At 46.4% G+C, this 12,985-nt stretch overlaps 1 protein-coding gene across 1 annotated transcript; it reads right to left on the bottom strand.

The window, feature by feature from the left end:
- Nucleotides 1–10,116: 10,116 nt before the first annotated feature.
- On the bottom strand, nucleotides 10,117–12,791 carry B3GALT6 (beta-1,3-galactosyltransferase 6). The gene has a single exon (XM_081923799.1). The coding sequence runs from the start codon at nucleotides 11,535–11,537 to the stop codon at nucleotides 10,497–10,499; it is 1,041 nt and encodes a 346-aa protein (XP_081779925.1). The 5' UTR covers nucleotides 11,538–12,791; the 3' UTR covers nucleotides 10,117–10,496.
- Nucleotides 12,792–12,985: the final 194 nt, after the last annotated feature.

The following is a 12,985-nucleotide window of genomic DNA, read 5'->3' as shown; positions in this document are numbered from 1 at the left end:
GGTTAAGTACAGACCTCCAGAACGAATTAAGTACTTAACCTGAGGTACCACTGTACCATGAAGCAGCTCACTTCTTACAATGGATCACACTGAGCACCCCCAGAATTCATTCCCACAAGATGTGGGGCAATAGCCGCCAACCTTTGTGATGAGTGAATGGAAAGCAGAAGGGTTCTGCTAAAAGCTCATGCATCTTTTTTCCCCTTATGCAAGCAGAAAGCAGGTTACATCCCATCCCCAGATAGTAAAGTGCTTCTGAATTATTAATGCACCCTTTGGAGGGGGTACCGTCTCTCTCCCCCCTCCCCCAACCCCGGGCTCCTATTTATTACACCGTGATTTGCCTCCCACACTTCAGCAAATCATTCCATTGTTTTAAACGCTTAATGCATATGTCGGAATTCGCCTAGCATCTGATGCACCTTGCCTAATTGGGTCAGGGCAATTCATAATCGCGTGCCGTTACACCGCGCTCAAAATCCAACAACACGGCTCTGCACGTCTTTGAGTGTTTTGCTTTTAGAGGGCAATTAAGCTTTATAGAATATATGTTTCTTGAAAGGCATTAGCCTCCCGAAGACGATACTTGATCTAACGTACACAGCACTTTCTGTGCACATGGACATCCCAGCATGTGAATTAGCTCGGTGATGCTTACAGGAGTATGTAAAATGTACCACTAAATTTATTTTCCCCCCTCAATTTTTTTAATTGATTTTCCAAAGATTTTTTAAACAAACAAACAAACAAACACCGCCACCGTATTAAATCAAACTTGTTTACATTTTTAAATGACTTCCTCGTGTCCCGCTTGTTGAATTTCAATGTATAGCATTTTAATGGATTTCCAAATCCAGCGTTCATAAAAAATTAACTTGGTCACTTAATATCTTTCTTTCTTTCCATTTCAACATTTAACATAATAACGCATCACGTTATATATTTTAATCCTAAGCCTATCTGGTATTTGCAAGCTTTTCCAATTAATTTAACTTAACAAATTTAAATAAATAGTCTTTAAATTTCATCCACTCTTCCTGGTACTCCTCCTCCTTCTAGTCACGGACTCTTCCAGTCAAGTCGGCTAGCTCCGAAAAATCCATCTTCATCTGCCATTCTTTGACCGTTGGTACTTCTTGTGTTTTCCAATTCTTAGCTAATAAAATTTGAGCAGCAGTTGTGGCATACAGAAATAATTTGACATCTTTCTTGGGCAATTTCAAACCTAAAATGTACCACTAACTTTAATCCGGTTAGATGGGCAGAGAGATGTGGGAAGCTAATGGCAAAACTAGATGCCATGGCAAATATGGAGGCTGCGTGTCTGTGCCCCCCAGGCCTCCCCCCCTTGCACTCAAATTAATATCAGCTATAACTTATCCACATCTAGAGAACTCAGATGGGAAAGAAAATGGGGGCAGAAATTGCTGATCACTTATTCGGCCCTCCTCCAGGACTGTAGCCAGCTAAGTTTTAATCAGAATAGACCCACTGAACTGAATGCACTGAATTAGTTGTGTACATTAATCTCAGTGGGCCTCCTCTGAATCATGTCAGCAACTTGGCTGCTGAGGTTTGCACCAGCTGAAGTTTCTGAACCGTCTTCAGAGACAGCCCCACATACCGGTACAATGCATTGCAGGAATCTAAAGTAGAGGTTTTTTGATGTTGTTCGAAAAAACTAAGATCATGGCCACTGGGCCCATCACCTCCTGGCAAATAGAAGGGGAAGAAATGGAGGCAGTGAGAGATTTTACTTTCTTGGGCTCCATGATCACTGCAGATGGTGACAACAGTCACGAAATTAAAAGACGCCTGCTTCTTGGGAGAAAAGCAATGACAAACTTAGACAGCATCTTAAAAAGCAGAGACTTCACCTTGCCAACAAAGGTCCGTATAGTTAAAGCTCTGGTTTTCCCAGTAGTGATGTATGGAAGTGAGAGCTGGACCATCAAGAAGGCTGATCGCCAAAGAATTGATGCTTTTGAATTATGTTGCTGGAGGAGACTCTTGAGAGTCCCATGGACTGAAAGAAGATCAAACCTCTCCATTCTGAAGGAAATCAGCCCTGAGTGCTCACTGGAAGGACAGATCCTGAAGCTGAGGCTCCAAGACTTTGGCCACCTCATGAGAAGGGAAGAGAAGACTCCCTGGAAAAGACCAGGGAAAGATTGAGGGCACAAGGAGAAGGGGACGACAGAGGACGAGATGGCTGGACAGTGTTCTCGAAGCTACCAGCATGAGTTTGACCAAACTGCGGGAGGCAGTGGAAGACAGAAATGCCTGGCGTGCTCTGGTCCATGGGGTCACGAAGAGTCGGACACGACTAAACGACTAAACAACAACAAAGTAGAGGTGGCCAGAGGACAGACAACAGAAGTTAGGTTATCCCTGGTCCAGAGAGGGGTGCAGCTGTGCCACCAGCCGAAGCTGATGGAAGGCACTCTGCCCAACCGAGACCACCTGAGCCTTAAATGACAGCAAAGGATCCAGAAGTACAGGGTCACTCTGTGAGAAATGCAGCCAACAAGTTCAATAAATCACAATAATTCTATTGTAATGGTAACGTAGCTTTATAATTGACGACATAAAATTCCAGCACAGTGGACCGTGAGCCGAATAATGTAATTTTTGCCAAACTGCAGCAGGTGATGAACACAGATCAAAACAGAAATTGGTGCCTTCTTACATCCCTGTCCCACTGTTACTTGTTGGGTTATATTCTCTTCTCTGAGATCTCACGAAGAGCTTAGAGTTCCTGTCGTCTGCAACAGCACACCAGACTCTCCCCAGGACTGGACGCCTAGAGTTTCACAGGTCAAACTGTGTGCCATGTAGATAACTCTTCTTGTGCATGTTTTTAAAAGCTCCGTCATCATTTGATCTGCTAAGATGCTCCAGGAGTTGCACGCCAGCCTCCCGAAGGCTACCTTTGAAGCGACTCGGCTGGCGTCAGAGATTTAGTAAAATGATCTGTTGCGCTTGGAACATGGGAAGCATAGATCCTCTGACAAAAATAAAGGATTAGAGAACACGATTAGAGAATGTGAGTAGAACATTAATGCTTGGGTGTGTGGAAAAGTCGGCAAGGGCAACGGAAGGCAATTCCCATGGTCTCCAGAGATTGGCAAACACGTTTATTAGATAGAGGATCAGTGCCATCCCATATCTGTTAATATCTCGGGGAAGTCTGATACACCCTGTATCATTTGTCCAAGGTGTGTACCGTGAAAAAGAAGAAGTGTGTTTGCTTATGGGCGTCTCCTAGCCCACTAGGGTTAGGACCCCTTAGTGGTTCATGGACCCGATTCAAGGTGGGTCGCAACAGGAGCATTACCACCAGGCAAATACAGTGGTACCTCAGGTTAAGTATTTAATTCGTTCCGGAGGTCCGTTCTTAACCTGAAGCACTTTAGCTAATGGACCTCCTGCTACTGCCGTGCCGTTGGAGCACAATTTCTGTTCTCATCCTGAAGCAAAGTTCTTAACCTGAAGCACTATTTCTGGGTTAGAGGAGTCTGTAACCTGAAGCATATGTATCCTGAAGCGTATGTAACCTGAGGTACCACTGTATATGGTAAAGGATTAAGAAATGAGTCCCCAAGCAAATGTTTGGATTAAAAACAGATCCTGGGCCAAAATGGCCGAAGACTACCGCCCTAGCTTGTAATGGCATGACTGACACTGGCAGACTGCGAAGGTGGACAGGAAGTTCCCTGCAGAGGTACTTCAATGTTCTCACTTCAATAATATCTGAAAGGCAAGGGAAGAATCCAGTCAATGATAGGTGCCGTCTTTGCAACTATGTAGAGCAAGAGTGGGGAACCTTTGGCTCTCCAGAAGTTGCTGAACTACAACTCCCATCAGCCCCAGCAAGCATGGCCAATGGCCAGGGATGATGGGAGTTGCAGTTGATCAACATCTGGAGGGTCAAAGGTTCCTTATGCCTGATGTATGAGCTTGAAGCAGTCTCTCGTGTGCCCTTCTTCTGAGTTTCCTCCCACAATAGGTTAAGAGAATGCACACTTACAAGGCAAATTCCTGACTGATCCTTAAGAAACCCTTTGGAGTCTCTTCCTTGAGTGGGTCTACTGAACGCCAAACAGGTGGCAATATATCTGAAGGTTGTAATAACTCTCAGGCTGTTTATGATCACGAGTCCCTAACTTGTCACCTTAATTAATAATCGGCTTTGCCAAAGCTGTAACTTTCTATTACTTTCTATTTCATACTTCAGGAAACATCTGGTTGACTGACAAAGGAACAAAATCTTGCAGACAAGCAGCCCAGGTAAGTGTCAGATAACTAGAAAGGAAATGAAAACCTGCCTCGGTTTCTCCACCGCACCACTTCATTCTATATAATCTGGCCTAAGTAGTTACACTCTTGTTCCTAGTTCAGCCTGTGGAGGTTACCTATTTAGAGCCTTATTCTCCATTCAATTGTCTAATACACCGAAGTTGGTGGCCATCACTACCAGGTGTCATAGCTCAGTGGTAGAGCATCTGTCTGCATGCAGAACATCCCAGGTTCAGTTCCCAGGTAGGACTAGGGATGTACCCAGTTTGGAATCCTAGAGTGCTGCTGCCAGCCAGTGTAGACAACACTAACCTGGATAGACCTGGGGTCCGACTCGGTATAAAGCAGCTTCCTATGTTGCATGGGGCGAATTCCATAGTTTAACTCTGCACTTGACCCTTATTTTGTCCATCCTGAATCTTGCAGCATTCAGCTTCTGCATATCTGAAGGTCAATTGACCAATTAATAACCATATTTGATTGACCTTTTTTTTGGACTGTGCTCACAATTCAGACTGCTTTGTCTGAAACGAAAGGGTATGTGGTTCTTTCCCCCTTGCTTTTCCAGCCTAGCAAAATTAAGCTGCTCACAGCTTTCATAATGTCACCCATTTCATCCCGATGTTGTAACCAAGCAGGAAATAAACAACTCTTGATTTCCCATCTGGCGAGCTCAGCGCTGTGAACTAGCAAGGGAGTTTGATAGATTTCAACACAGAGACAGCGCAAAACACCACATCGCCAATTTCTTCCAAGGAACCCTGTCCATCTTTCCTAGTTTTCAGGAAAAGAACTGTTAAGTGGCTTCTGTGGTCACTCTCACCAATTGCAAGATAATGGTGAATAAAATCCAGACCGGTCTGCTCATAGCATGCTTAGCAATAGTGAAAAATACGATTCAAGGAGGTTTTGTCATGTTTGAACAGGAGAGGCCCACAAAAACATTTGCCCATCCTGCACTGAGCAGAATAAACCATGAAGGCTGCCTGTCCCTGGAGTAGTGATCATGTTTCTCACCTCAAAAAGAAGGAGAAGGCCACCATTTTTTTACCCAAAACTTACAAAATTCCTTCCCAGCTGCTTGGCACCGAGTCTTATTTCTTAAAACACCAAGCTAAAACAGTCACCATTTTCCAAGGCTGTTATTGCTGTTCTCATTCTAAATTGGATTTCATATTTTTGACATCTTGTTGCTGAGAATTGTTGCAAGCAGTGGCACAGCAGAAAGCGAGACAAGAGAGGATTTTTCAAGAGTAGGAAAGTAGTATCACCTGCTAGAATGCCAGGGTTCTCTCCTTGCTCTAGCAAGTGAATGTGGAGACAAGGAGGCCTTTGCGTTTTACCATGAATGACTAATAACAGCCTGCAGGATCAGGCCAATGGCCCATGAAATCCAAACTCCTGTTCTCACAATGGCCAGCCAGAAGCCTGTGAGAAACCCACAGCCAGGATTCAAGCAGAAGAGCACTCTCGCCTTTGGTGGAACCCCAGCAACTGGGGCAGAGGCAGAGGCAGAGCATACCTACCATGGTTAGTAGCCTTCAATAGGCTTATCCTCCATGAATTTCTCTAATCCTCTTTTAAAGCCATCCAAGTTGGTAGTCATCACTACCTCTTGTGGGAGTGAGTTCCACAGTCAAACAATGCACTGCATAAAGAAGTCCTTTATCTATCCTGAACCATCCAACGTTCAGCTTCTGAACACAGCCCTTTGGGCATCTCTATGTGGCTCCTGAAACTCTTTCCAAGCCACAACTCCTCTCCCCAGGGTAAAGGTAAAGGGACCCCTGACTATTAGGTCCAGTTGTGGCCGACTCTGGGGTTGCGGCGCTCATCTCGCTTTATTGGCCGTGGGAGCCGGTCATGTGGCCAGCATGACTAAGCCGCTTCTGGCGAACCAGAGCAGCGCACGGAAACACCGTTTACCTTCCCGCCAGAGCGGTACCTATTTATCTACTTGCACTTTGACATGCTTTCGAACTGCTAGGTTGGCAGGAGCAAGGACCAAGCAACGGGAGCTCACCCCGTCGCAGGGATTTGAACCGCTAACCTTCTGATTGGCAAGCCCTAGGCTCTGTGGTTTAACCCACAGCGTCCCCCGCGTCCCTTTGCTCCCCAGGGTACTTACCCCACTATTTCACGTTTCACCCTCAAGATGCTTTTGCCTGGCTGTAATGCGTCCTTCAGGACGTTTTCGTCAAAGGCTTCCCCCAAATTCACTTATGGAATATTAACTGCACATCAGCCAAAATTCGTCTCCCCGCCCCCGAATTTCTGGAGATGGTTTTTATCGCTTGTTGAAATGGTTTTTGTTTCTGAAGCTTGCCCTTTGGAGTTTTATGCTATTGTACACCATTTCAGTGGCTTTGTGCTATGAAATGCTTTATATAGTAGTCTGAAATAAATCTCTGATAATGCCTCTCTTGCCTGCATGGAGGTTAGAGGAAACCAGCCCATTGTACGAAGATAAAGTTCACATCAATGGCTCCGCCCACTTTTTCCTCTGGCCCCACCCACTCCTGGCATGTGGCCCTCAGAAAGTTACCCTGAAGTGAATGCGGCCCTCAGGTTTAAAAACACCCCCCCCACCCCTGTGGCAGTGGAAGTCAGGGAATGAGAACAGCTTGCTATTCTATTACTGTCAACTGATCCTACTAAATTGGGTATTATGCTATTTACTAATGCTCTTTGCTTTGTGGTGTGTGTGTGTTTAATGAAGCAGCCAGCTGCCTGCATATTTTGGACTCTTTAGGAGCTATGGAGCTTTCATGATGGGGTCCCGCTTTTCCAAATTTTCCAGCACACTATCTTGCTCTTTCAAACTGTTTTTACATATGCAATTAACTGTTTCGGTGTATGTATTGGTTTTAAATTGCTTTTGCACATACAACTGTTTTTACAGTTTTGAAGGTGTGCTTCTTTTTCTTGTGTTGTGAAACCACTCTGAGGTGCTTCAAAGGAAGCAACTCATAAATGACCAATATTAACCATTCCTCGTAAGAACTGGTTTCCAGACCCCCTCTGGAAGTTCATCGATGCCCAGCTTAAAATGTGGCACTCAGAACCAGGCACTGTACTTGACGGAATATTTGCAATGCATAAATGTTTAATGTAGCAGAAAGTAACCTATTAAAAAGACTCTGGTGTCCCTGTAGCGCTGTAATAAATTAGCACATTGAAACGGCTTAGGTGGTCATTAAAAAAATAAAATAAAACAGGCCAAAACATCCCTACCTTAGCTTAGCCCCATTGCTTTAAGTCGACATGCCTATATACACGACAGAACACAGGCCCTAATCCTTCAAACACAGGTAGCTGACAACCACACAGCTTTCTATAAAAAGCCTCAGAGCCATCAGCAGTGCTCCTGTTCGCTTTCCACTGTCACATTTCATTTGGCAATTTTCCATTTCTTCTGAAGCTTAAAATCCAATCACTGCAGGGGAGTTATGGGAAAGGGGACTCTCTTCTTTATTAAAAAAAAATATGGAAACGAGAACACACAAACGTTTTTTCAGAAGCATTGCTATTTCAACTAAAAGGAGTGATTGGTACATCGTTCTTACAAGCTCCCGAGACACATGCAAGAAAAGGGCTTGGGATTAAAAGTCCCAGGAGAGTTTAAATAATAAGCTGTACGGCAGGAAAAAGGCATTTCAATAATAGTTACACGAGCGCCGACACGCTCCTTTTAAATAAGTTAAAATTACCGTTGACACGCGGCTGTTTCCGAGCCTCTGTAACTATACACAGAACATTTACAATATTTATAAATAAATTATCACCATTGTAAACACATAATATTACGTACAATATACCAACTTCCCTCTGAGTAAAGAAGACAAATATTCCTGACTTTTCCTGAAGTCAGCATCAGAAGAGAAAACCTGCGTGCCTGGCGAGACACAGAACAGAGTCTGGCAGCCATGTATGTTGGACCACCAGGAATTCAATAATAACATGTTTTTGCACCTTTCCAGAACAGGAAAAAACCAAGGCAGGAAGCAATTTCAAGGCAGGTGGGCTGGGTTCAGCTCAGTTCACATAGGTCAGACTTCAGAACAAGGTTGGGTCATATAGTTTTCTTCTTTGAAGACCAACACCAGGGCTGGGGAACCTGTGGCCCTCCAGCAGTTGTTGGACTCCCAACTCCCATCACCCCTAGCCAATATGGCCAATGGTCAGGGACGATGCTGGATACAGCCCATCAACATTTGGAGGGTCACAGATTTTCCAGGCCTGATCTAAGCATCCTGGACGACATCTCTGTCCGGAGGGTCTACAAAGGATGGATACCTCAGATTTTTCCATTATTAGTACTTTCAAGACTCCTTGGGGAAATGTATAGGAAATGTAGGGTTTAGATTATGGAAAAGGAGTGGATGAGATAACTCCATCTCCACACTGCTCCTTACTCTCTTGTTTGACACACCTCCGAAGCTGTCACAACCCATTCTCTCCACCTCTAAGTCTCATGTTGTGCACAGAATCCCCAAAAGCAAGGCAATTAAATATGTTTACATCTGCCTGCAAGGTTTTTTTCTGGCTCTAAATTGACCTATTTGTTTTTTAGTACAGGTGTCTTACTGCTTTGGAAATAAACTACAAAGAGCACTCAGCCCCACAAAAGGGACATCCCAGAAAATTACCCAGGAATAATTGATTGGAGGGTTAAGACCCACTCAAGGAACCCACTGGTAGACCCCGAGAAAGCTGGTCTAAGGGAAAGCAACATTTCAGTTGAAAATCCCAACTTTCTTTACAATTCTCAACCCCTTAACTCTGGAGTTCATTGTCTAGGCAAAGAGGGACTGGTTCAAGGAAGATATCTGTACAAAGCCAAGTCACTCCATTGTATGCCAATTTGCTCACAGAGTTGCATATTCCATGAGAATACCATTTCTTGACAAATAATATAATTGAGATGGACAATAATTTTAATAGGCTGTATTCAACATTCGTCATACTTAAAGTAGAACCAATGAATATGACTAACTTGGCTAAAAAAAATTAATGCATCTACTCTGTGCAGGACTATTGTTAGCTACAATACACTGGGTTGTATCCAACTGAATCCTACTCAGAGTTGACCCATTGAAATAAAGGGGCCTAAGCTTATCATATTGGTTAATTTTGATGGGTCTACTTCAGGTAGAACTAATGTTGGATACAACTCAACAATTCTAGAAGCATTTAATTCCAGAAACTAACAACACTACATTGGGAGCAACTGCTGCATGATTTTCAATCAAGACCAGGCTGTCATTCCAATAATCTATTCTTCCAAATATAGCTAAAGAGTTGCATCAAATTTTCCTCCTCAAAGTAATGGTCCACTGAAAATATTGGACATGAGTAACTTGGCACATTATTTTAAATGGGACTATCGTTGAGTATAACTTAGTTGGATACAAGTTGGAGAACACCCAGGTTAGCTATGTTAATTAACTTCACTGAGTCTACTCTGAGTAGGATTAATGATTTTCAAAGGTTTCTCCCTCTCTTGAGGTACCTGGCATAGAAAGGGGTCTGAGGGATTTCTCTCCAGGGACAGAAGTTATACAAGCCATCCACTTATAATAAAAATGTTTAAAGGTCAGAACACTTCCTGCTAGAATGGACATCTCCTACCTCTAATACACCATAGCCAGTGCAAAGGCTTGCCAATGACAAAAGCAGCCCCTTCTGTTTAGAAACAGCATTATGGAGCACACTAGTATTCTCTTCCACTGGTGCTAGGGACCAAGTTACCCTTCTGTTATTATTTCACTTTAAACTTGTCCGAATCCTTGGCCAACATCCACTTATCCTTTCAAAGAAAGGAAACAAACCACAGCTCTGTGTCTAACACTTAGTACCATAGCTTAAAGAGCCTTTAAAATCCTTCATTTCTTTGTCCCACAGTACATAAAAATTGTTCCATTTGCCAATTCCTGGCTTTCAGGTACTATTTTTCTAGACCCCCGTTTGTTCCATGCTCTTCCCTTATATCCTTCATATGCCACACTGGCAAGGGTGATGCAATATGGCCTGACATACCGTGGAAAATCTGGGAATAATTTAAAAGTTCCGGCCGGAGGAGGAATGATTTCAGTGCGACACACATCCACCATCACCAATTTCCTCCCGCCTGGTTGTGTTCCCTATCCCCTTTTATTTGCACAGTTGCCAAGGTATACTGTCTTTCCTCACAGTTTTCAAGGTATACCATCTTTCCTCTGGCAGCACTGTGAAGGAGGCACACTCCAGTCATACGTGTATGACAATCGGAGTTTAATCTCTTCTTTACAGAGCTTCCCTTCTTTGGCTAGAGTCTGATGCTTCTCCAACATGTCCTCAATGCTCTGTTTATGAGTCACAATGTATTTATTGTTGCAGCCCCGCGATTTATACTCCGTGTCGAAACGAGAGTCGTGAACCCTCTTCACATCCACCGGAGCAAGCCAGGCACCCAGGGATACGTCTTCAGCTTGCCATATGTTGAGATAGTCTTGCGTGAGGCGCAAGTAGTGCACCAGGTCAGCTGAAACCACGTAGCCCCCGCCCAGAGCATAGGGCAGGTAGTAGTCACAAAGGAGCCAGGCGTTCTCTTTCCATTTCCCGCCGGATTTCACACGGGCACGCCCAGAGAAGAAGCCCCAGTAGAGGCGGCGTGGCTCCTTGGCCCTCAGCTCCTCCACCAGGACATCCAAGCGCACAAATGTGTCGTCATCAGCTTTGAGGACAAAGCGGAAGTCCAGGTGCTGGTCGAGCCACACAAACATAGCCAGGACCTTGGCGGTCAGGTTCTCGTAGGAGTCTCGGAGGTCAGGAAGGAGGAGGAGATCCTGATGGCGGCTCTGTTCCAGCTCCAAGGTGTGGAGCTCCTCCCCGGTCAGGCCTCCGGTGCCCACCACAAAACGGAACCAGACGTCTCCGGTGGGGACCCGGCCGGCCACCGAGAGCCATGTGCTGCGGATGATGCTCCGTCGCTCTGTGTATTTGGGGCCGCTGGCCACCAACACAGCCAGGAAGGCGCTCTCCTCGGGAGGAGGAGGTGGGGCGGCTGCTGGAGGGTGAGGCCCACTCACACCCCCGGTCCGGGCGGGAGACTGTTGCTGAGGCAGCCCCCAGCCGTGGGAGGGCTTGAGGCCTTCTGAGGTGCACTTGGCCAAGTAGAGGAGCACCACGCCAAAGAGAGACAGGCCGCCGAGTCCCAGAGCCGTCTTGTGGCGGCACAGCAGGCGGAGGAGCTTCATGGCAGCAGGAAGTAACGTGGTGGCAGCTAAGGGGCGGGGCAAACACCACTTCCCCTGGGGCAGCTTCCTCAGCACTGCCCTCTTTCAGTAGGTGGTCCAATGAAAGGGCTTCTCCCTTTTAAGGGGCGGCTCCAAAGACTTCTCAGGCAAATAGCCCCCGCAATGACCCTAATGGCTCCTCCCTCTTTGGTGGCGATAGTCCTGGCTCCTCCCTCCCTCTGGGATTGGTGGTCCCAATGCTCTGGCTCCTCCCCTTTAGGGGCTGCAGTGACGTCTCCTCCAGCCTTCTAAGGGGCGGGAAGCGGCACTAGCTCCGCCCACACATTCGCCTCGGGACAGCAAGGCCTCGAGGGTTGGGGATCAGCCCCGCCCCTTTCTCCTCAGGCGCGAGGCCGCGGGGGGGGGGAATCCCCTCTCTCTCCTCTCAGAATTTTTGGCGGGAACAGCCCTGCTGGCTACGGGTGGCGGGTTGGGACAAACTGCCGCCGACGACGCCACCTCGGAATGTTTCCGAACGCGCCGCTGGGTCCTCCCTCAGCTGCCTCAAGCGCGGGGTTCATTGTCTTCTGTCAGATTTTCAATTCCTCTCCCGCCCCCCCCGCCCCGTTTCTCCTCTTCTCGCGCGCGTTCCCTAAATAGAGATATGTGAAGGGAGCGCGCGCGATGGTTTTCGGAGCGGTACTTATCCTTTTCTGCAGCTCCGTCTTCTCCTGAGGCGGCGAGAAAATGCGAATGAATAGGAATGGAGGGGGGAGGAGGGGGGCCGAACAAAGTGGAGTCACGTGACTTTCCGTCTTCGTACCGCCCTGTAACGCCATGTCTTGTCAGGGCTGGGGAGGCGGAAGACGGCGGCGCCATCTTTGAGGGCATTTCATGCCCTGCCCGCCCTCCCTGCGACCTAATAGTGCGTATTCGCCACCTTGTGTCCGGGAACTTGAGGCTGTGGCTGTTGCCATCTTAGCTAAGGGCACCGCTGTGTCCTTATCTCGCCGTGAGTATCGGTCATCTTGTGTTAGGGCAATGGAAGCCGCGGCTGCTCGCCATCTTGACTAAGGGCGTTTCCCTCGGGTGTTCTTTCCTGTGCGAGTTTTTCTCTGCCATCTTGCCTTAGGGCAGCTGAAGCCGAAGGCGGTTGCCGTCTTAAACTTGGGGAAAAGGCCCTGCCAGCCTTTCGTTTTTGGTACACAGACACCTATCCCACCGAAACAAGTTGCCATTAAAAAAATGGTGAAATTCAGTGAAACCGCACGGGGATTAAAAATGCAGCAGCCCCCCCCCCGCGGTCCAAAACAAAAATGGCTATGTAAGACTCACGTGCCCGAAACAAGCATGTCTTCCCTTATCTTTTATAAAGGTCCCCTTCATTCGATTGAAATATAGCTTCCTAACAAGGGGCCTGTTTTGCTGTTGCAGTAGTATTTAACAAGAGGTAGAGCTGAATAGGCGCT

The sequence above is a fragment of the Podarcis melisellensis genome, assembly GCF_964234715.1.
Source record: "Podarcis melisellensis genome assembly, chromosome: 8".
Taxonomy (NCBI): domain Eukaryota; kingdom Metazoa; phylum Chordata; class Lepidosauria; order Squamata; family Lacertidae; genus Podarcis; species Podarcis melisellensis.
The sequence above is the reverse complement of the archived record's forward strand: the minus strand, read 5'-3'. Positions and strand labels throughout refer to the sequence as shown.